The 22,928-nt window shown below is 38.0% G+C and overlaps 2 protein-coding genes and 1 non-coding gene across 19 annotated transcripts; 2 read left to right on the top strand and 1 right to left on the bottom strand.

Annotated features, from left to right (window-relative positions):
* Positions 1 to 782: 782 nt before the first annotated feature.
* LOC148867038 (uncharacterized) lies at positions 783 to 16,329 on the bottom strand. 17 transcript variants are annotated; one of them, XM_088976600.1, is made up of 9 exons: positions 16,191 to 16,329; positions 15,789 to 15,999; positions 15,635 to 15,707; positions 4,998 to 5,405; positions 4,827 to 4,930; positions 4,336 to 4,602; positions 4,046 to 4,186; positions 3,091 to 3,503; positions 783 to 1,400 (listed from the first exon to the last, which is right to left on the bottom strand). In XM_088976600.1, exons 2-5 carry the CDS (start codon positions 15,818 to 15,820, stop codon positions 4,889 to 4,891), a joined length of 555 nt encoding a protein of 184 aa, XP_088832726.1. In that variant the 5' UTR covers positions 15,821 to 15,999; positions 16,191 to 16,329; the 3' UTR covers positions 783 to 1,400; positions 3,091 to 3,503; positions 4,046 to 4,186; positions 4,336 to 4,602; positions 4,827 to 4,888. The 17 variants fall into 17 exon arrangements, with proteins under 17 accessions (XP_088832726.1, XP_088832720.1, XP_088832722.1 ...); XM_088976594.1 differs by having other exon boundaries at positions 4,998 to 5,518; positions 15,635 to 15,999; XM_088976596.1 differs by having other exon boundaries at positions 4,836 to 4,930; positions 4,998 to 5,518; positions 15,635 to 15,999.
* On the top strand, positions 5,191 to 5,297 carry LOC148867039 (small nucleolar RNA R71). The gene has a single exon (XR_016112126.1). It is a non-coding gene; the product is annotated as a small nucleolar RNA R71 (small nucleolar RNA).
* LOC148867037 (protein SRG1-like) lies at positions 16,242 to 21,497 on the top strand. The gene is made up of 4 exons (XM_088976584.1): positions 16,242 to 16,490; positions 18,832 to 19,079; positions 19,161 to 19,485; positions 21,020 to 21,497. Exons 1-4 carry the CDS (start codon positions 16,242 to 16,244, stop codon positions 21,284 to 21,286), a joined length of 1,089 nt encoding a protein of 362 aa, XP_088832710.1. The 3' UTR covers positions 21,287 to 21,497.
* Positions 21,498 to 22,928: the final 1,431 nt, after the last annotated feature.

Raw genomic sequence — 22,928 nt, 5'->3', positions numbered from 1 at the left:
AGTCTATGAAATGAATACAAATCTGTCATTTCCCGTTAACTTTCTTTACCATAACCACATTTGATAACTAGTTAGGGTAGTGTACTGGCGTGCTGTCGTAGGCACCCAAAAATAAAACCTATACTCCTAAAAACAAATGCAGTAGTGCGAGTAAGGATTGTTCCCACAGAGAGTATCTAGCCTAGTTTTTTTTGTTATGCGTGAACAAAGATGGGGGGATTTGAGTATAATGGAAACCAGAATTAAAAAAAAAAAAAAAAAGAAAACCAAATGAGAAGCAATGCAAATCAAAGTACTGAAATTAATCAAAAGAACAAAGATGGGGGGGTTTAAGTCAACATGCACCATCATAATTTCACTACTGCTCATCGATGCAAAGATATATCAATTCAGCCTTTGAACATTCATTGTAGGAATTATTTTCCTATATCTCCCTAATCATAGTTAATCAGAAAACAAGTGATCCTCTTAACCCTCACTACTGAACACTCTTTAAACAAGCGTTCAAGATTTAATCCAGTAGTAGCCTTAAGAATTAAAGATCGATGAAGCTAAACAACACAAGCACAAGCGGTTGCATTTAATTCAATTGAGTGTTCTTCCTAAGATCTAATAATTTCTGACGCAATAAATCATTAAACCCTAGTTTCTTCATAGATTAGAGGGATCAAACAATTATGGATTTGATATCTAACCTAGTCGTGGATTGCAATGAATAATAAACTAGTAGGCCTCCTAGCAATCAGATGAAACAATCATGAACATAAACATAGAAGAACATTCAATATTCAAAGCATAAATCAAATAGTAAAAATCAAATTAGATCTCATAGTTTTGTTGATTTTAAGGCTTCTATTTCCTTTGACCAAGTATCAGAATTTAGCCATGCATGGTCATGGTGAATAGTCAAGAAAAATCAGAGAAGAGAGGTGCGGCAGCCTAGGTTTAATTGTCTTTTTTTCCTCTTATCTCTTTTCTTTTTTTCTATCTTTCCCTTCCCCAAGAGAAACCTACAAAATCTCCTAAAATTTCTCTCTACGTAACATTCTCCAAGTCTGACTTATCAAGAAAATATTAAAAATAAGATAAAACAAAGTTCCAATGCAAGTGGGAGAGTGGTGATTTCCACATATGAAAACTTGAAGGCTAACAAACATTTCCAGCACATCAGTAGTGTGGTTGCAGCTACTTCGGACCCGATTTCGACCATGATGCAGTTAGTATCTATCAAAACGCAAAACATGAAAGTTGTAGAGCTTTTTGTATCATTCCAAAGCATCTTGAATCATCTCAATCGGAGCTCGGATGGGAGAGTTATACTAAAATTACGACGCAGTGACAAAACTGTCCAGAATTGTCCAATTAGCTCCGTTTTTTCACTTAACACATCCATTTGTGCCCTAAATCAAAATATAAGAATAATGAGTGCATTTAGGCATCAAATAAGTATAAAATACTAAATATTAAGGGAGAAAAATATGATATTTTGCATTCTCATCAAATCCCCCCACACTTAGCTTTTGCTTGTCCTCGGGCAAAACTCAAATTCTCTTTCCCAAAAACACCAAGGTTACAATGCCATTAACACAGAACAGCCAAGCTCTTCAATACTCATAACACATCATGAACAAACATTCTTAACAACTTTCAATTACTTAGCAAGCATTTTCACTTGAAGATGGAATAAACTAAATACGTATAGCCTCACGGAAATAAACACTCAACTCTCATGTTTGAAGGCTATGTGTTTCGCTCAAATTCATTCCAATGGAAATGATCTACCATAGGCTTGCATATCTTCTCATTCTCCACCACTGGGATCACATGCATAACACGAATCAAAAGGAATTCTCAAGGGTTGTAATGGGGCTTTGGATCAAGGTGGAAAATATTTGGGTATGTAGCTTAAAAGCCATCGAAACTAGTGGAGCAAAACCAAGTCATCTAAAGCTTGAATGCACAAGACATGTCAAACCAATCGCTCCATTTAGCAACTTGTTTTTCGCTTTAATGCGTTTAAAGCATGTAAAACTCATACATTGGAAAAGAGGTCATTCAAATGAACACTTTTTGTTTGTAGCAGGGAACAATCCTTCACAATAGCTTCCTTTCATCTTTACTTTTTTTTTCTTTCTTTTTTTCTCTTTTTTTTTCTTCAAAAACATCAATCACTAGAACTAACGAATTGATAATGAAAACATGTTCCATTTCACCATTCATAACCATACCATGAATCCAAACACCCCCACACTCAAAACTTGCACATCCATACATATCATAATGATGAGTAATGCTCCACTAGTTCTACGGCTTGGGTAAGGGTATTATTTTTTTCTCGGGTTTAAAACTTGCGACATGGGTTTACAATGAACGATAAGGGTCAATAAAGCTAAAAGGGGTTCAACAAAGGGGATAATTTATCACAAGAGTAGGCTACTTGGCTATGTAGTTTATAACAAAAAGGGCCTTAATCATGTTCATGCATGCTTGTGTCAATGTGATCTTGAAGAGAATCAAGGCAAGTTCTAGAGAAAAAAATCCATGAAAAAATATCTCACATGAAAGAATATAGTGAGACTGATATGGATGTTTCAGTCCAAAGGTTCAAAATCTCACCAGCTTTTGTCTACTAAATTTAGTCACTACCATTCTGAAGGAAAATAACTAGACTAATTAATTCTAAGTTGGAAGATTACTTATCCAATCATGTTATGAGCTTTTCAGGATTAATTGAATCTTGCTCGTGGCATACATAAAAAAATCGTTGAAAACCACAAAAACAAAGAGCAAAACTATTTTTTGTTTTCTTTTTCAAAAAAAAATACAGAATTAAAGAACAACCTAAATTAAATTTAAAACACAACCTAAATTCCCTCCCCCATACTTAAAACTTACGTTGTCCCCAATGTAAGGTGAAATGCAAAGAAAATGCATAAATAACTAAAACATAAATGCGAAAATAAGAAGAAAATGAAAAAACAAACTTCCCTTTTTTTTCTAATTAGCATAGATCGAATCCTCAAGGTCCAATTGTTCCACATTCTCTACTTGGAAGCGTTAATAGAAATGCTTGAGTCTATGGCTATTTACCTTGAACGCTTTGGAAGTTGCTTAGCTTTGGATTCCAACTACACCATGAGGAAAAATATTAGTAACAACAAAGGGTCCAATCTAACGAGAATGCAAAGACGAAGCCGTGAATGGTAAATGACTTTTTGACCAACTTTAAACTCCTTCCTAGAGATCAACTTGTCATGAAAAGCCTTCATCTTTTCCTTGTAAATTCTTGCACTCTCATAGGCATCATTTCAAATCTCCTCTAACTCTTGTAGTTGCAACTTTCTGTGTTCTCCCCTTTTATCCATCATGGGTGGGTTCAAATCTAGAATAGGGGCCTGCAAAACAGAGGGTAAAGGTCTCCCATTAGAAATTGGTAACGTAATATAAGGAATGTTACCTGACTGTTGTATCTCCGGAGAATCATTCAATACTGCAATAGTTTCCTGCAAATTAGGACTCAATGTTAACTCATCTTTCTCATGATGCTTACTAATGGAAATTTCCAATCCATCCTTTCCATCAAGTTCAAAGACTTCCTGTACTAAAAAATCAATCACATCAATAGAATGAACAGGATTATCATTAGTAGGATATTTCATGGCATCATAAATATTAAACTTAATAATTTTACCATCGAATTTCATGGTGAGTGTGCCACTATAAACATCTATCTTAGTCTGTGATGTTTTTAAGAATGGTCTTCCTAGCAAAATAGGAGTGGTTTGATCACCATTATCTATATCAAGCACATAAAAATCAGTAGGAAAGACCAAATCATTAACTTGCACAAGAACATCCTCAATTACACCCTTAGAATAGGCATTAGATCTATTAACCAATTGAATTACAACACCAGTTTTATTCAAAAGTCCAAGTTTCAAAGAAGCATATAAAGAATATGGCATGACATTGATAGAAGCTCCTAAGTCTAACATGGCCTTTTCAATTCTAGTGTTACCTATCATGCAAGGGATAGTAAACATACCTAGATCTTTGCACTTTGCAGGGAGTTTTTTTGAATGACTGCAAAAACATTCTCCCCTACTCTCACCTTCTCACATCCTTTCAGTTTTTGTTTCCTCTTATGTGTATACAGTTCTTTCAGGAATTTAGCATAATGAGGTACCTGTTTAATAGCATAAAAAAGGGGAATATTTACCTCGCATCTACAAAAAGTCTCATAAAATTCTTTAGTTTGCTCATATTTTCTAGATTCTACTAAAGCTTGAGGAAAATGAGGTATCAGTTTATAATTGGAAAGAGATGGAAACTTACGTTGGGTATGTTATCATCATTGGGAATGACATTTTTCTCCTTTTCTTGCTTTGACGATGCAAGGGCTACCTTTGCTGGAATCTCAACCTCTTTACCACTTCTCAAAACGATTGCATTTACATTTTCTCTTGGATTCACAACCGTTTGAGAGGGTAATTTCTCCAAACTCTGCGTCTCTAACCAAGTAATTGTGGTTGCCGTCTGGACCATCTAATTATCCAAACGTTGGATACTGGCCATCGTCTCTTGCTGAAATTGTTTTGTCTCCTGTTGAAATAGCAAAGTATCAGCGGCAAGAGATTTAACAATATCTTCTAAAGACATACCAACATTAGAAGTTTGGCCCAACTGTTGTCTAGGGGGGTATGGCTGATATTGCGAGAAACTTGGGTGGTTTTGTGGATTCCCACAATTGAGATTGAGGTGATCCCTCCATCTCGGATTATATGTGCTTGAATAGGAATCAGGGGTTTCCCCAGAAAATCACCTACCGCATTCACCTGCTCAATGGGCTCCTCTTGAAGAGTTGGGCACATATCAGTTGGACACCCTACTACCGAACAAATCCCACAAGCTTTCTCCATTTGCATATTACCTACAACCATTTGGTGAACAAGGGAAGTTATACTTGCAATTTGTTGTTTAAGAGATGAAATATTTACCTCATTAAGATGCTTTGATGGAGGGTCGAGCCCAGTGCCAAATTGTTGAGAATTGACCACCATGTTTGCAATCAAGTTTCTCGCGGTCTTGGGAGTTTTATCCACTAAAGCTCCTCCACTAGTAGCATCAATCATGCTTTTATCAGTGAGTTGAAGACCTTCATAGAAATACTGGATAAGTAGTTGCTCGCGGACTTGATGATGGGGGCAGCTTGCACATGATTTCTTAAAACGTTCCCAGTATTCATGTAGGGACTCTCTGTTGTACTGTCTTACACCACAAATTTCTTTTCTAATGTTGGTTGTCCTTGAAGCTGGGAAGTACTTTTCTAAAAGTAACATCTTCATCTCGTTCCATGTGGTGATACTCTTAGAGGGTAGATAATAGAGCCAATCCTTAACCGAATCCTTCAAAGAAAACAGAAAGGCTCTTAATTTGATTTGCTTTTCAATCACCCCCATGGATTTCATACTCGTGCATACCACATGAAGCTCCTTCAAATGCTTATGAGGATCCTCACCTACAAGACCATGAAAAGTTGGCAAGAGATGTATTAGTCCAGATTTTAATTCAAAGTAGCAGTAGCATCTAAAGTAGGAAACGCTATGCATAAGGGTTGTTGATTCAAATCAGGGGTTGTAAGCTCTTTCAAAGTTTGATTTCCAGCCATGATTTTCTCCTCTCTCAAATCAGAACCGCTAATAAATAGGGAATCAAGAGCTGGATTGTTCTCTTCAGAATGACTCTGAGCTTCCCTCCTTAACCTGTGCAAAGTTCCCTCTATTTCTGGATCATACTGCAAATCACCTTGCTTATAAAATTGAGTTACAAGCATAGATCAAGGAAACCCTAATAAACTATGAATGACATATCATAAAAAAAAAATCTAGAGTGATGAAAATAATTAAATAAATAAAATAGAAAGTTTCCTATGCTAAAACACAAACAATTAAAGTGATCTCTCTCTTTTTTTTTCAAAAATTTCAAAAAATGAAATAATGGTCACAAAAAGAACAAAAATCAATTAGAAAAACTCCTCAGCAACGACGCCAAAATTTGGTGTGCTGTCATAGGCACCAAAAAATAAAACATATACTCCTAAAAAAATGCAGTAGTGCGAGTAAGGATCATTCCCACAGACAGTATCTAGCCTACTTTTTTTTTGTGCTGCGTTAACAAAGATGGAGGGGGGGTTTGAGTATAATGAAAACCAGAATTTAAAAAAAAAAAGAAAAAGAAAACTAAATGAGAAGCAATGAAAATCATAGTACTGAAATTAATCAAAAGAACAAATCTTGGTCTAAGTCAACATCCACCATCAAAATTTCACTATTGTTCATCAATGCAAAGATATATCAATTCAGACTTTGAATATTCATCGTAGGAATTATTTTCTTGTATCTCCCTAATCACGGTTAATCAGAAAACAAGCAATCATCTTAACCCTTACTACTAAATAATCCCTAAACAAGCGTTAAAGCTATAATTCAGCAGTAGCCTTAAGCATTAGAAATCGATAAAGATAAACAACACAAGCACAAGCGGTTGCATTTAATTCGGTCGAGTGTTCTTCCTAAGATCTAACAATTTCTAACGCAGCAAATCATTAAACCCTAGTTGCTTTGTAGATTAGAGGGATCAAACAATTATGGATCTGATATCTAACCTAGCCGTAGATTGCAATGAATAATAAACTAGTAGGCCTCCTAGCAATCAGACGAAACAATCATGAACATAAACATAGAAGAACATTCAATATTCAAAGCATAACTCAAACAGTAAAAATCAAATTAGATCTCACAGTATTGTTGATTCTGAGGCTTCTATTTCCTTCGACCAAGTATCAAAATTCAACCACGCATGGTCATGGTGAATAGTCAAGAAAAATCAAAGAAGAGTGAAGAGAAGAGAAGAGAGGTGTGGCAGCCTAGGTCTGATTATCTTTTTTCCTCTTCTCTCTTTTCTTTTTCTCTATCTTTCCCTTCCCCAAGAGAAGCCTTTAAAATCTCCTAAAATTTCTCTCTAGATAACCATCTCCAAGTTTGAACAAAATATTAAAAATAAGATAAAACAAAGTTCTGATGCAAGTGAGAGAGTGGTGATTTCCGCATATGAAAACTTGAAGGCTAAGGAATGTTTCCAGCACGTCAACAGTACAGTTTCAACTACTTTGGGCCCAATTTTGACCTCGATTAAGTTAATATCTATCAAAACTCAAATATGAAAGTTGTAGAGATATTCCTTATCATTCCAAATAATCGTGAATCATCTCAATCGGAGCTCGGATGGAAGAGTTATGCTGAAATTACGATGCATTGACGAAACTGTCCAGAATTGTCCAATTAACTCTGTTTTTCACTTAACGCCTCCATTTGTGCCCTAAATCAAAATATAAGAATAATGAATGCATTTAGGCATCAATTAAGTATAAAATACTAAATATTATGGGAGAAAAATATGATATTTTGCATTTTCATCATGTACCTCTCGGATGAAGCTGACATCGAGAAACTTTTCAACTTCCTCCTTTATGGCCTTCCAACATTCCAGTGCAAAGTTCCTCTTATTTTGCCAAACTAGCCTAGAGCTCGGGTCCACGCTCAGCCTGTGCATAATGACTGAGGGATCAATTCTAGTTATGTCAGTAGCAGACCAAGCAAAGACGTCAACATTGAGTCTAAGGAAACTTACCAATTCAGATAGGCTCTCAGGGGAAAGGTTGGACCCGACACAGACTATCTTGTCGGGCTCGTCCTCATCCAAGGGGACTAAGACGAGGTCCTTGGTTGGCTGTCCTCGGCTCGCTGACTCTTCCTTGAGGTCAAGCCCCTGTAGTGGTAGAGCTTCTTTATTCTTTCCCTTCAGCGCTAACACATAGCACTGATGGGCGGCATGCTGGTCCCTATGAACAACTCTGATGCTGTGCCCAGTGGGGAACTTCAAGGTGAGGTGATAGGAGGAGATGGCTGCTTGGAGTGCATGAAGAGTTGGTCTCCCCATGATGGTGTTGTAGGGTGAGCCAATCTTCATGACTAGGAACTCTGTCATCCTTGTCACCTGTTGCGTCTCCATCTCTACTATGACTGGTAGGGAGATCTTGCCCTCTGGTTTGACGATGTTGCTGGAGAAGCCGACTTTTGAGGCATCTACTGGTTGGAGGCGGTCTGAAGCTATCTTCATTTTCTCAAAAGCTTTGTAGAAAAGGATATTGGCTGAGGAGCCACTATCAACAAGGATCATTTTTACTACGAAATTTGCAATGACGGGTGACACCACCAATGCATCATCATGGGGGATTGCTACCCCCTTCAGGTCCTCATTCTTGAAGGAGAGGGGTTCTTGCTTCTAGTTATCAACCCCATGTTCACTCAAATTTGATAGTTTTAAGCTCAACTCAGAGTTTGATGAACATGGGGTTGAGCATGGCCTATGCCCCATCCCGGTCTTCATGGGCATGATGGCTATCAGCGCAGACTCTGGAGTGCTTGGAGTTGAGATCGTGTGCTTTGCACTTAGCGTGGCGATAGTTCAGGACATCCCAGAGGTTCGAGACGTGAGGAGAAGAGGCTCGACACTGGCCCTCGGCCCTGGAGTGGGCGTTGGAGCGACCGCAGCGTTTGCCTTCGTCCCTCGGCTTGGCCTTTTGGCGTCGGTGATGCTGCTCAGAGGGCTGGCAGCTATCCTTCAATTGTTCCAGTTCTTCCTCCCTTCGGCTAGGAGGTCTAGAGTTGTCCTCCCTTCGGCTGGGAGGTCCGAAGGTCTAGGAGAGTGGGTCAGTTGGACGACTGCTACCAGACTCGGAAGGCTCAGTCCGATGTGCATGGCCAAGATTGGGGACCGATTGGCTGGTGGATCCATGCTGTCCTGGCTGTATGGAGTCCCGGTAGGGCGGTCACCTTGGGGGAGACCTCCTACCTGGGGGTAGTTCTGCTCAACTCACTGTGTCAAGTGCTCCAAGCGGTTGAGCATTGCCTAGAACTCTTCATTGGTTACAAGATTTTGTGTATTTCTTATTCTTCATACCATGTTGGTTGGTTAGAGCTTAGGGACCTGATAGCTTGTTAAAGTTCTTCTTAGGGAACGTCTTAGCAACGCTTCCCATAGATGGCACCAATTGTTGGTGCTCGGGTTGGCCGAGGACAACAAAGTAATTTCACCCCTAGACTTTGAAAGCTGGTTGAAGGTTTCGAGGATTCGGAGAGCTTGTTGTAGAAGCCGAAGGTAAGTGGCTGAGGTGCTGCAAAGCAGAATACATCAAAGGCCCCGGGTGAGAACTCGACGCAGAGTCTCCGACAATCAAGTTAGTACGAGGTACGAAGAGGGGAACTAGGATATAGTTAGTGAGTCCAGTTCCAAATTTAGGCTGAAGATTGTATTCGATCCCTTTACCCGGAGGGGCACCCCTATTTATACTTGAACTGCCTGGAGGTAGGTGGAGATGAACGCTTGAGATGGGTGCCATATGGGGGCAGTCAAAGAACACTGCAAGGAAGCGTGGGCGCCCTGCAATTAGCTTCATACAAGGGGAGCAGGGTAACCCCTGCTGTAGCAGATCTCGTTCCCGAATCTGGCGCTCATGGGCTGGGCCTCCCAACCTCAAATGGGCTGAGTTGGGTCACCCCACATGAAGGGGAAAGCTATTTTTATGATTTCAATGGTTTATTTCCAAAATAATCATTACTAAAAGGCACAAAATAGAAATACTTTTGAACAATAAGCTTTTAGCGACTTCATAGTAAAACCATTGCTATAAAAGCCATATAACCACGTTTGTTTATTCCAATCATTGCCATAACAGTCAAAATAGCAACAGTTTTTTGTTTCAACCATTGTTAAAACCATGACGAAGTTATTGCTATTTGAGGAGCAAACAACTTTTGGCCACAGTTTGCCAGAAAAACGTGGCAATGCAAAAACATTTAGCAATGGTTTTATTTGAAACCGTTGCTATTGTTAATTAATCAGTTGCTCCATGTGATTTTTATCTACGGTTTATACCGTGGCAATATAAACCTACAACGATAGCGCATATTGTACCATTGCAATAGCTTTCGCAATTAGCAATGGCCAAATCTGTGGTTATATTTATATTTCCAGCCACGTACGGTGTACATGATCCATTGTACTATGGAATTAATTCCACCTCCAACTACTAAGAAAATTGTTGGTTGTAGGTGGGTCAATACTATGAACTTTCAACTTCATGGGATAGTTAAAAGGATCAAGGCCCATCTTGTTGTCAAGGTTTTACTCATATCTATGTCATTGATTTTAATGAAACATTTTCATTGGTTGCTAAGATTACATCAATGTGGGTAATTATATCCTTGATTGCTATTTATTATTGGACATTGTGTCAACTTGATGTTAAAAGGTCCTTCCTTCATGGTGACTTCGTTGAATATGGAGCAACCACCTGGTTCTATTGCTTAGGGGAGTGTTGGGGAATGGTTTGTATGCTAAAGAAGGCACTATGTGGATTGAAACAATCATTTCAAACTTGGTTCGGTAAGTTTAGTGATATAGTTATTGAAGATATCAGACTAATTATTCAATGTTTAATAAGACTTTAGATGTAGTTTATATTATTCTTGTGGTCTATATGGATGATATTGTGATAGTAGGGAGTGACTCACAAGGGATTAGCAAGTAGATGTTTCTATAGGAAAGATTTGACACTAAAGATTTGGGCAAACTTTGGTATTTCCTTGGAATAGAGGTTATAAAAATAACTACAAAAATCTCAATGTCACAACATAACTATACTCCAAATTTGCTTGAGGAGAAAAGTATGTTGGGATGCAAACAAAATCCTACACCAATGGATCCCAACTCTAAACCATTCTCAGATCAAGGGGAATTTGTTGATGATCCTGGCCAATATAGAAGGCTAGTTGCAAAACTCAGCTATTTGACCATAATTGCCCAAATATCTCTTTTCCTATTATAGCTATTTTGCTTATGAGCTCTCCTCATATTCCTCACTTTGAGGCAGCTTTCAAAATTCTATAGTATCTTAAGGCATCATTGAGAATGGGAATAATCTATAGAGATCATGAACATTTAAGTATATTGGGTTTTACATACGTAGATTCGACTGGATCACCTAAAGAACAAAAGATCTACAATAGGATATTGTACCTTCTTAGGTGGAAATCTGATTTATTGGAGAAGTAAGAGAAAAAATGTGATGGCAAAAGTCTAATGTTGAAGTTGAATAACAAGCTTTAAGTTAGCAACATAGAAGTTAGTGTGGCTCAAAAATTTTATTCAAGAAATAGGGGTTCCTATAAAACTTCCCATGTATCTGCATTGTGATAATCAATCAGCCATTTATATTGCCTAGAACCCGGTATTTCATGAGAGAACAAAGCACATTGAAGTAGATTGCCATTTTGCAAGGGAAAAGGCTCAAGATGGTGATATTGATACTCCATTTGGAAAATGGGAGACCAACTAATAGATTTTTGGACTAAATCTTTACATTGCCCATAGATTGACTTCATCTTAAGTAAATTGGGTCTATATGACATATACACAGCATCTTGATGGGGAATGTTCAAAGAATTGATTTATGTTAAGTCTTGGGAGGCAAGGTACTCTCCTACTTTTAGAAGAAAATAAGGGTGCTCCAATCCTAAAATTATTATAAATGGGGCACTATTTTACTTGCCCTTGTTTTAAATTAATATATATATATATATTAGGCTTTTGGAATTTTTCTTCACTAAACTACCCCTCCTCTTGAATTTGGTTCATCTCCACTGAGAGGGCAAAAAATGTAATTAAAATAATACTATTCAATACATTTAAGTACTTCTCATTAAGTTTACATTTAAGTCATTAGATAATCACATTCTCCCATTGAATCCAACATTTATACTTTTCTTTGTCATCATTAAATTCTGATAATAAATTCATACACAATAATTATTACACTCTCACTGATGAAAACTTAAACTGTCAATAATGGATTTCACCTGTATTTGAAATTTGATTTTGTAAAATGTATTTATATGCTATCTACTACTACTTTATAAAAAATGATTGAAAAAAGTTTTAGTCCCATAATCTATCTGAGCAGAGAATGTGGCACTACACCTCATAACTAGGGGAGAGGTCATTCCCTATCGGGTAGTGTTTTGATCATTATGGGCCGAGAGGTTAAGTGTAAGATACCATTACAAGGCTGATTACTTAATGGGCTTTGTCTTATATGAGTCCGTTCTTGGGTTTTCATGGGTGGTTGAAACCAATGATTATTTAGATGTAAATATTGGGCCCAAACTAGACCAATGGTGATTGGGTTAGGGGTTCACTACCTTAAGTAGTGAATTTGGCCGAGCCTCTTTTAGAGGTTGGGCCGAGCCCATATGTGCTTGTGTAAGATCATTGTGGGGTCATATGCCATACAATATTAGGCCTAAAGTGGCCATACAACACCTTGGGTCGTAAGCCTATGAAGTAAATGGGCCTAAGGCCCAAAATTAATAAGATTAATTAAGCAATGTGCTTTGGGTCGAATCTAGGTTTAATATTCAGTATGGAGCACCTATCTTCTTAAGAGGATAAGGTTTATCTCTTAATAGAATCTAGATCCAAATCAGATTTTGATAATCTCATAATTAGATTATGAGAGTGCTCCATAAGGAGATAAAAGAGAAGAGGGAAAAACAGGCTAGGAGTCTTCACACTTGTGCTCTCTCTTCTTCTCCCTTGTCTTTGAAAAAACCCTAATTCAACCTATGCTTTTAAGAACTGGTCTTTTTATTAGTTTTTCTTCTAGTTTTTGTAAGAAAAATATTATGGAAGATCAAGCTCACTCACCCCCTTCAATCCAAGCAAGTTGGATAGCAATTTTGGAGAAAACAGTGTTGCTGAACTGGCTTCACCTATACATTACACTATCTTCAGTGAAGGCTGATTATAGGACTGATTTGGACGTGAACTTCCACCTTGGGATCTGCACTTGTGCAGTGCAAGATCAATCCAGAAAAATATAGTTTTTCAAAACACTGTGAAATCAGTTCCTAAAAGGGTTAGAAATAACATGGTTCGGCCATCTATAAGATGAATTCTAACCCTTCCGGAAAAGACAATCATAGACTTAGAACAATATGAACTTGCAACAAAAAAAAAAGTAGATGGAATGTTGAAAATACTATTCATTCATCAAGGAAATGCTATCCGAAGAAAAATAAGAAAAGCATCAACACTAAAGAAGGTATTTGAAAAGATAAGGGAACCAAATCTCTAATACCTTTGATTCTGCTCTGGCATAGAATGGCGATTATATGATCAAATCCCATTGCTTAATTCTTTTCTTAAACACCTCCTAGGAAATATGACTATTCTAACATCCATACCAGTTAATAAACTCCTTTTGCCTTTAATGAAAACCTTCTCCAACCCAAACTAGTTTTAACAAATAAAACTAATAAAGAACCAATTTTATTGGTAACTTCAAAGGTGGATTATAGTGAGAGTTGAAGTTGTACCATTTTGTTCCCACATAAAGACTTACAACCAGAACTGCTTGCATGAGATCCTTGCTGATTTCGCTCATTTGAAGTTTTTTGTACAATTTGTACCTCTAATTGTGGAGTCTTAGATGAATTGGAGCATTTTCTAAAGATTAATAAAAGACATTGGTAGCCCCTTTTTCTAGGCTAACTTGCTTTCAACATTATCATGTCAATTAGAAATTGCAGTGGTGGTTGACTGGTTGTGCAACAAGTGGGAGAACCATCTATACATTGTCAAAATCCCCATAAAGAGAAAAAAGTTCTATGGGTAATGTTCCTATAGATTCCACTTTTCTATAATATTTTAGTGGTTCCAAGTTTCAAGTGACATTGCACATCAAGACAACGAGGCACCAAAGAAGCATAAAACAAAGGGTAGATTGGTTTGGCTTATCTGGTCACTACAACGAAAACCCACAAATAATCTATTTTTCTTTATTTACCTAACTTAGTTCTAGCAGTGGTGTTTGCAACGTTGAAGAAGAAGAAGATGGAGGGGAGAGAGAGAGAGAAAGAAAAGAAAAAAAAAATAATGAAAATGACATATTTTGAAAATTCTCTCTTTTACACTTAATCTGTTAAACTTAACCCTAGAAAAGTATATATGGTTGTTTTTAAAAACTAGGGTATGTATAAGTAGTTTCTTAAATATATAGGGTATATAATTACATATAAGTAATTAACCCTAATTATTAAGAAAATGAAATTTTATATTTTTAAAATACACCTAGAAATCAAATAAATAACATGTAATATGCCAATTTAATGGGGGCTCAGCATGTGGAGAGGAATACCATTCGCTTGTTGATGGGCCGGTGGAGTACCTCTTTCTTGGGCTGAAGAACTAATGGGCCCCTACACTAGGTCCCACCATGATGGCCCAAATATGTAGCCACTTATTGAATCAAGACTTTGACGTTTTTAAACCTGATAAAATTACCGAAAAGTCTTTGCCACTAAAAGAAAAAATACCGAAAAGTCTTTGCCACTAAAAGAATTTTGTAATTTACCCAAAATAAAATTACAATATATTTGATATTGTTTACAAGGAATATAATCATTTATAAGAAAAGGATACACAATATATTTGATATTATTTTCAATAATATCTTTCATATTTATATTTTATTTTCACTCGTTTTTAAACCTGATATGCACTTACATTTGCACGTGCCCTCGGTTAGGTCTGCCGGCAGGAGTATCATGACCATTTTCACGAGTTCGCATCACCGCCCCACTGCTCCTGGCCCCACAATCTTCCCACATGATGTGCGACTGACACCTGCCCAGCCGCACGCGGTGGGATGGTACCGCATTGACATTAACGGGACGGACATTAACCCTGTCCGTTAGCCCCAAAACGAACTCAAAAGACCTTTACTCTGCGACTCTGCGAGATTTTTCCCATATTCCCACGCCTTAAGCTCAAATCGGAGGCTCTGACCTCCATTCTCTGCCCGAAGTCGGATCTCCGCCCCCATTTCCGGTACCAGCATGACTGTAACTTGCAAAAAATTCACACCAAGTTGCTACCGTTCCAGAAGCCAATGCTTAAGGAGATGCAAAGCCTTATTTGTCAAACATCCCAGGCTTATTTTTTTCCCCAAACAATTAAGCTTTTGTCCTCAAAATCCTAATAATCCAAATTAAAATTCCAAATTGTAAATGACAAACAAGGGAGGGGAGAACAACAGAACAGAGAAGGGGCGCCGGAAACAGTAACACTGATTGAAGTTAATTTTTTTCCTGTACAAGGACCAATCAAGGAAACTGAGTGACCATGTGACAACAGTAGATAGTTAAGACCCCATTTGCTTGTAAGGAAGCTAAAGCAGAGTATCGAAAACAAAATCCCCTCCGTCACAGGCAAACCCTACCAGGTCCTACTCACCTGTCATCTGTAGAGAAATAACACTCAAAGGACGACTTACAATGTAACCCGGTGATGCAAAACACGTCGGAGTGGAGGAGGTAAGTGTGGCTCCATTTTTTTCAGAAAAATGATAGAGCGTTTGAGATTGGATGTAGTAGACTCCTTAGTTTTTCCTTCATAGAGCACTGATTTCTTGAAATGAAAAACATTCACACAAAAAACGAGGGTTGGAACGTACCTGGTGACGGTAGCCGGAGTGATTGCCGGTGCCGGAGAGGGAGGCGGAAGAAGGTAAAAAAAAAGTCTCTGATTTGAAAAGAAAAACAAAACATCAAATGAGAGTTTAATGAAAAAATCAAAACCCTAGACAAAAAATGAGGGTCAGAGCTTATCTAGTGACAGGAGCGATCGCCGGTGCTGACATCCGTCACGTTACAAGTGTCAATCGCACGTCGTGTGGGACGATCGTGGGCGAGGCGCGGTGGGGCGGTGATGCGAACTCCATTTTCACAATTGTATCAGATTTCTCGATCCACATGGATCAAACCATCGTGGTGATGACCTCACCTGCACCCTACTCTTCCTCCCTTGATACAAAGAGTTCTGTCATGAAAGCAACCCCAAACCAAACGCAACACGCAACTGAGCAAATAGCCAAAAAAAACCCCAAAGAACGAAAAAGACAACTTACCAAACCCCGAATTTAAACCTTGGGGAGACTCAGAGAAAAACTGAGATGCTGAGCTAATGGATATATAATGCATATAAAGGAGCACTGTTAATACTGTAATTACCAAAATTCTCTCTCACTCTCTCTCTGCTGCTGCTCGCCTTGGAGCGAATTCATGGCACCACAACAGCAGTCACTGGGAAGTTCTCTCTTGGTACCTTGCGTCCAAGAACTGGCCAAGCAACACCCTACCACAGTCCCACCCCGGTATCTACATCCTGATCAAGACTCTCCAAACATCTCCAACACCGATCTGATTTCCACAATTCCGGTTATCGATTTGCAAAGCTTACTTTCTGGTGAATCCATGGACTCTGAACTAGCTAATCTGCATGCTGCATGTAAAGGTTGGGGTTTCTTTCAGGTATGGATAGAGGCCATATTTAATTTCTCTGATAAGTTTCATCTATTTCAGGATACAACCAGCACCCAAGAACTTACCATATACAGCCTATGAACTTCTCCCTTTTCAGTTAAAACTCAGTATTCACAAGGGCATTAAAGGAGATAATTCCTAAAAATAAGGAATCTCAAAAGCAACTTTATTACTTTCTTTTTGAGATAATAGCATAGAGCAACTTTTGGGCCCTAATATCACTAAAAGTAATATTTAAAAAAAATTAAAAATAGGGTAATTTTTGAAAAATAATATCAACAAAGGGTAGGATTACTGTTCATCTTCTTCCTCTTGCAGTCTATTCACCAGTGTCGTTGCCCGCCGTTGCCTCCGCCTATCTCCGCCCATCTCCGTGTCCGCCTCTGGCAACGCTGCCAGAGGTGGGCGGAGGCAACGCTGGTGGTTATTTCTTTGTCAAATGCCGCCACCTCCGCCTCTGCCTCCGGTAGTGTTGTCAGAGGCGACGACACTGGTGAATAAACTGCAAGAGGAAGAAGACAAACAGTGATTCTGCCCTTTATTAATATTATTTTTTAAAAGTTACCCAATTTTTGAATTTTTTTTAACTATTACTTTTACTGATATTATAGCCCAAAAGTTGCCCTTATATGCTATTATCCTTTTCTTTTTCTTTGATCCATCCCTTCTAGACCTTCTTTTACCCCAACTTCTATCTGCCTGCTTCATTCCATGAAAAAAAAATAAACATATAGAAGAGAATATCAACAAAGGCTGAGAAGACATTAAAGTTATGTTTGGTTTGAAGGAAAAGGTAGGGAAAGGAAGGGAAAGATAAGGAAACCTTTACAAATCTTGTATGAGTTTCTTTACTTTTCCCTTCATTTCCCTACTTTTTCCTTCAAATCAAACACAACCTAATTGTCATTTTCTTATCTAAATTTAGGTCTCCCTCACTCTCATTTTTTGTTGATAAATATAGTAAAATTTAGGGATAACTAAGTTGCACTCCACCTCAGAATTCTGAATTCCACTGCAGATCTACAATAATTCAAAATTTCAAGAACCTCAACCTAAACACTAATACCCGCTCATGTATTGGCATCAATTCCGAGTTAGCACTTACCCCAACTGTACGATAGAACTAAGATTTGTGGGGTGGATATAAGAAAAAAGATTTGGAAAGAAAATAAAATTAGGCCCAGATCTCAGGGCCCAAAACAAAAACAAAAAATCATGGTTTTTAAAACCGAACCAGTCAGAGATCCGGTTATCAGTTCGAACGGTTCGACTATTCGACCCAAACTGCCAGCCCATTCTGACAAAAAAAATAAAATAAAATAAAAAATTTTGAAAAACGATCAAAACCGTTTGAACAGTTCAAACAATTAACCGGTCAGTTCAGCGGTTTTCTGACCAAAATCAACGGTTTTGTGGGAAAAGCAGGTTTGGGGAAAAACGGAACCGGCGACTGGTTCTTAGTTTTTCCAGTCTGACCGTCTGGTCTGGTCCAGTCCGATTTTGAAAAACATGCAAAAAACTCATCCAAAACCTATATACATCAAAACTCCAAAACGAACCAAACTACTGCCCTATCTCCAAATGAAAGAAAAACCTCCCTCGTAAGCTCAAGCGACCTAAAAACAAACCTCACCCCAACTTCTCTCAGAGATACCTTACCTAAGGTCTAGAGCCAAACTTGACTCCACCTCTTCCTTTTCTGCCCCTGCCCCAGGAGGAGCTCTTGCCTCTAATTTCTTTGTCCACCTCAACCGCCGTAAAATTCCGAAAGCCTTCTCAGTTTTTGGCTCCTAAGTAGCCCCCCCTCCCCCCAACATATTAAAGGCTTCTTCTGCTTCATCTAGTGTCATTCCCTACCTTTTCTAGCTCCAAGTCTGGTCTCGACCTGACCTCTCCTTTAATTTCCTTCTCTCTCTCTCTCTCTCTCTCTGGGTCGGTTCTGGTCTGGTCTCCCTCTCTCATTCTCATTTTAGGGTTTATTTAGGCTCAGTTTGGAAGGAGTGCAAATACATAGATGTAGAATGCAAAGCAAAATTGTGACAAACAGTTTCTAGAACCGGTAGAAACTGTTTGTTTTGAAAATCGAAATCATACATATTGACAAACACCTCTAAGATAGCAATTTGTTTCTAAATTTCCAAGTTTGAAATCAAAGACCACAATGACAAACAGTTTCTACACTTCGTTGTGAAAGTTCATTTCCAACAATGACTGATCACACCCACAGAAAAAAGATTACAATAGAGAACATGGCCTCTAACTATTGAAATTAAACTATGCATGTATTAATTATATTGTGATTATCTTGAACTGATTAAATGTATTGCAGTCGGTAAACCATGGAGTAAACCCTTCGCTGGTGGAGAAAATCAAGTTGGAGATTCAAGAGTTGTTCAACCTCCCAATGGAAGAGAAAAAGAAATTTTGGCAATTCCCTGGTGAAGTAGAAGGATTTGGGCAGGCCTTCGTCGTATCAGAGGACCAGAAACTTGATTGGGCAGACATTTTTTTCATGTCGACTCTTCCAACCCATCGGAGGAAGCCACACTTATTTCCCAAACTCCCCCTCCCTCTCAGGTCTCTCTCTCTCTCAATTTTTATCTGTTGTACTTCATCCATCTAGAATATCTTCAACAATCAAAATACTTTTTTGCACAGAGACACATTGGATTCTTACTCACAAGAAATGAAAAGGCTGGCCATGAATATTCTAGAGCTAATGGCAAAAGCTCTAAAGGTGGAGGCCGGAGAGATGAGAGAATTGTTTGAAGATGGGATGCAATCAATGAGGATGAATTACTACCCTCCATGTCCAGAACCAGAAAAAACCATTGGTCTTACACCTCACTCAGATGCCTCGGGCCTAACCATTCTGCTTCAAGTTAATGAAATGGAAGGCCTCCAAGTAAGGAAAGATGGGATGTGGGTTCCAGTTAAACCCCTTCCAAATGCTTTCATAATCAACATCGGTGACGTTTTGGAGGTAATACCTATATGTTTATCTTGTGAAAATTAGTGATAGGGCAATTAAGTATGTCTTTGATATCATTGCCATTTCTCCATGCCATCTAAGCATTTTATCCTCTCTTTTGCTTTTTCTTGTTTTGCTGAGTTATTTTGAAACCATTTCAAACAACACTCATACCCTGGCTTTCATGATAGTACCTTTTGGAGAAAAAAACGTCATTTTGACATTCCTTGCAATGGAGAAAACATTCCCTTTTTTGCCTACATGCTGCTTAATTGGCATCAAATAATATTATAAAATATGCACAAATTCAGAGTACTTTATCAATTTTCAAGGTATGATTTTTTATTGAGAAAATGGCAATGATACTAAACAAGACCTAAGAGCCCACTTGGTTCGTGGGAATAAAGGTCTGGAATCGGAATTGGAATGGGCCTGGTTAGGTGGAATCAGAATCTCATTCTCATTCTTGATGGAATGGCATTCCCCCATTTGAGGGAATGGCCATTCCTTCCCCTTTCTTTGGGAATTTAATATCATTCCAGTTGATTCTAATTCCCATTCTGATTCCTATTTGAACAAACCAGACTATGAAAATAGGTCATTCGAATTCCAATTCCAAAAAGTTACGATTCTGACTTTGATTCCAATTTCGACTACAAATTAAGCGGAGCCTAAGGCCCTATTTGGCAACGTTCCGCGAGAAACTAATGTTTTGCGCATTCCTGGTGTTCTCATGGAGCATAAATGCGTTTGGTACAAAAAAAAAAAAAAAAAAAAAACGTGTTACAACACCCAAACACATTCTTTGGGAGTGAAAAATCGGCGCTGCCAAAGATCGTGTTCCCAAGGAACATGCAGTTCCCACGATGTTAACCCCTATTGATGAACACGTGTTAAATGACTCCCAAATAAGAGAAGGGATATTTTGGGTATTTTGCACTAAATGATAGAAAGAAGCCCTACCAAACATTTTCATTCGACAATGGACTTCTCCAACTTGCCACTGCAAACCTTAGAGGAAGGAAAGACTCCATTGGCTCCAACTGGACAATGAGCGAATATTAGAAAGCACCGGTGACATTTTCGGCTAGGAGGACGTCAAAAGGTAAGTTGTCTTGTCACCGTTCCTGGTTTTTATTATGTGCTTTGTTTTAAATTCACCTTTTCTCCGACCAGATTCATCTGAAATAGTTTTTGCTCCCATTGCAAAGATGAGTTTTAAACAATCTCTAACCGATGCGATCTGAAATCGTTTTTCTTATATTATTTTATTTGCATTTGTTATATATTATGCCAAATGGGTGGGATTTCTTATACCAAATATGTTTATTATTCCTGAAGAACAAGAAATAAAGTTCCTGTTCTGGAACAGAAATTTCTAAAAGACGATGAATAGTGGGGACATTGCCAAACAGGGCCTAAATTTAATCGAGAAAACCATCTTTTCATGGGTCTGAATAACTTCCCCCTATAACTGCTTGTTCCACAATGTCTTTTCCATTGCTCTGAGTTTCTTTGAACATTGTTATTTGGGCTCTTGTGACAGATTTTTACAAATGGGGCATACCGTAGCATTGAACATCGGGCAACCGTTAATCCGGTGAAAGAGAGGCTCTCAATCGCCACATTCTACAGTCAGAACGTTGATGGAGAAGTAGGGCCAGCACCAAGCCTGATCAGCCCAGAAAATCCAGCATTGTTCAGAAGAGTCACGGCTGAGGAGTACGTCCAAGGCTTTCTTGCTCGAAAGCTCGATGGTAAGTCATACATTGATGTCATGAGGATTCAAAATGGGGCAGACGACAATATATAGCTGAGTTAAGTTTTGCCTATAAATCTAGGGATTTAGATGAATAAATGAAAATAAGATAGATACCCTCAATGAAGGGATCTGGTCCTCTACTGTTGGTCACTAGTGCAGTTTAAAAGAATTTCTGTCAGTAATTTTCTCAAACAACATATATGCATGATTTCCCCTTCTCTGTATCTTTAAAAACAATTAAGAATCAGAACCATTCTGACCATTTGTTCTTGGGTCAACAATTCAACCATCCAGTTCGAACGGATGGCTCATTTTAACAAAAAATTTTAAAAATTAAAAAACAATAATTAAAATAAAAAATGGCCAAAACCATTGAATGGATCAAATGGGTCAATGGTTAGACTGCCCGGGTCAATGGGTCATTAACCAGATTCATGTTTTTTGGTCAGGAACCGGATTTGGGGTAAAACAGAACCAGTTTCCTGGACAGTTCCCGAGCCAAACGGTTCAATTGTCAGGGTCAATGGTAGTTCGAAAATATTGCCAAATATTGAATGAACCCAGCCTCAAGTTTGAGCCCAAAACAGTGTAAAGGCAAACCGGAAACCTGACCCATGAATAGCACTCATTGTTGCCCCATCTAAGGACTAGGTCACTAGGTAATTCGTGGTTCTCAGATTCAGGAGAACATGTTATCTCTATTGTACATAACTGGCTTGACAAAAACTTTGATATAACACAAAATATGTTAAAAAAGCTGAAAAATCCTAGCTGAAATCTCCCTAAAGTTTGACAATTGCAATCACTTCCCCCCGAATTTTCTGATACAACTACAAGGAGACTCCCTATGTAAGAATATTCTAACAAGAAGCACAAAAATATCCAAAATACCCATGCAGTTAATATTAAGGCTGGTTTTTATAGAAAAAACACTACAACCTTATAAAGAACAAAAAAAAAAACCATTTAAAGTTGCAGTTTTACCTTAGAGAAATTATAGGAAGGGTAAATTTGAAAAATAAATCAATTTCAGAAAAGAGATTAGAATGGTCTGCAGTAAAAATTAAAAAAAAAATAAACATTTTTGTCAAAAATAACTGCATGGATATATATATATATTTGAGACATTTCCATGCCTCTTGTTAGAGGACATTAACAGAAATGCCTACTTGCAACTACAATGATTAAACCATTCAGCCCGTAAACCAGTCATCAGACCTGTTCGAAGGCTAGGTTTTGGGCTTGGCCCATGAATACATTACATTTCTTTGGACATTTAAATTTCGGTATAAGTTAAGTCTAAGCCCGGCCCATGATAGGTATGTCGTCAAAACAGTTCTCTACGCTGTATATATTTGTATCTGTACTCTTTCTAAACTGGGCCCATGCGACAATAATTTGCGTAAACATTTGACAACTACTCTACCATACAAATTTCAAAGGCAAACCAGAATTCGTGATTTAATAAATAATTAATCAAGTTACTTGTATGGACAAAACATGTTTTAGTTTCTTGGCCAAACCTGACCAACACACCAGATTTTTCAAAAGAAGCATACTTAATTATCATTTTGTATTGAATTCCAAAAGCTACTTTGACTGGCTGCTTCATGTCAATATCACTTCTCGAATGTGATTGATATGTGACAGTGATCGTCGACATAGTTGAATCATCAAATTTGACAATTTGAGT

This window comes from Nelumbo lutea, chromosome 3 (assembly GCF_056320005.1).
Source record: "Nelumbo lutea isolate HS-2025 chromosome 3, American lotus-T2T, whole genome shotgun sequence".
Classification (NCBI taxonomy): Eukaryota; Viridiplantae; Streptophyta; class Magnoliopsida; order Proteales; family Nelumbonaceae; genus Nelumbo; species Nelumbo lutea.
The sequence above is the reverse complement of the archived record's forward strand: the minus strand, read 5'-3'. Positions and strand labels throughout refer to the sequence as shown.

What these genes read in the sequence shown, in the direction of transcription:
- LOC148867038 (XM_088976585.1), bottom strand. Translation starts at nt 15,728, where the DNA reads ATGTTTTGTTTTTCTTTTCAAATCAGAGACTTTTTTTTTACCTTCTTC. An exon ending in ACTCCGGCTACCGTCACCAG is followed by an intron (nt 5,519 to 15,634) that starts GTACGTTCCAAC and finishes ATGGTCTTGTAG; the next exon opens with GTGAGGATCCTCATAAGCAT. An exon ending in CCATTGAGCAGGTGAATGCG is followed by an intron (nt 4,603 to 4,826) that starts GTAGGTGATTTT and finishes CTATTTCAACAG; the next exon opens with GAGACAAAACAATTTCAGCA.
- LOC148867037 (XM_088976584.1), top strand. Translation starts at nt 16,242, where the DNA reads ATGGCACCACAACAGCAGTCACTGGGAAGTTCTCTCTTGGTACCTTGC. An exon ending in AAACTCCCCCTCCCTCTCAG is followed by an intron (nt 19,080 to 19,160) that starts GTCTCTCTCTCT and finishes TTTTTTGCACAG; the next exon opens with AGACACATTGGATTCTTACT. An exon ending in ACATCGGTGACGTTTTGGAG is followed by an intron (nt 19,486 to 21,019) that starts GTAATACCTATA and finishes CTCTTGTGACAG; the next exon opens with ATTTTTACAAATGGGGCATA.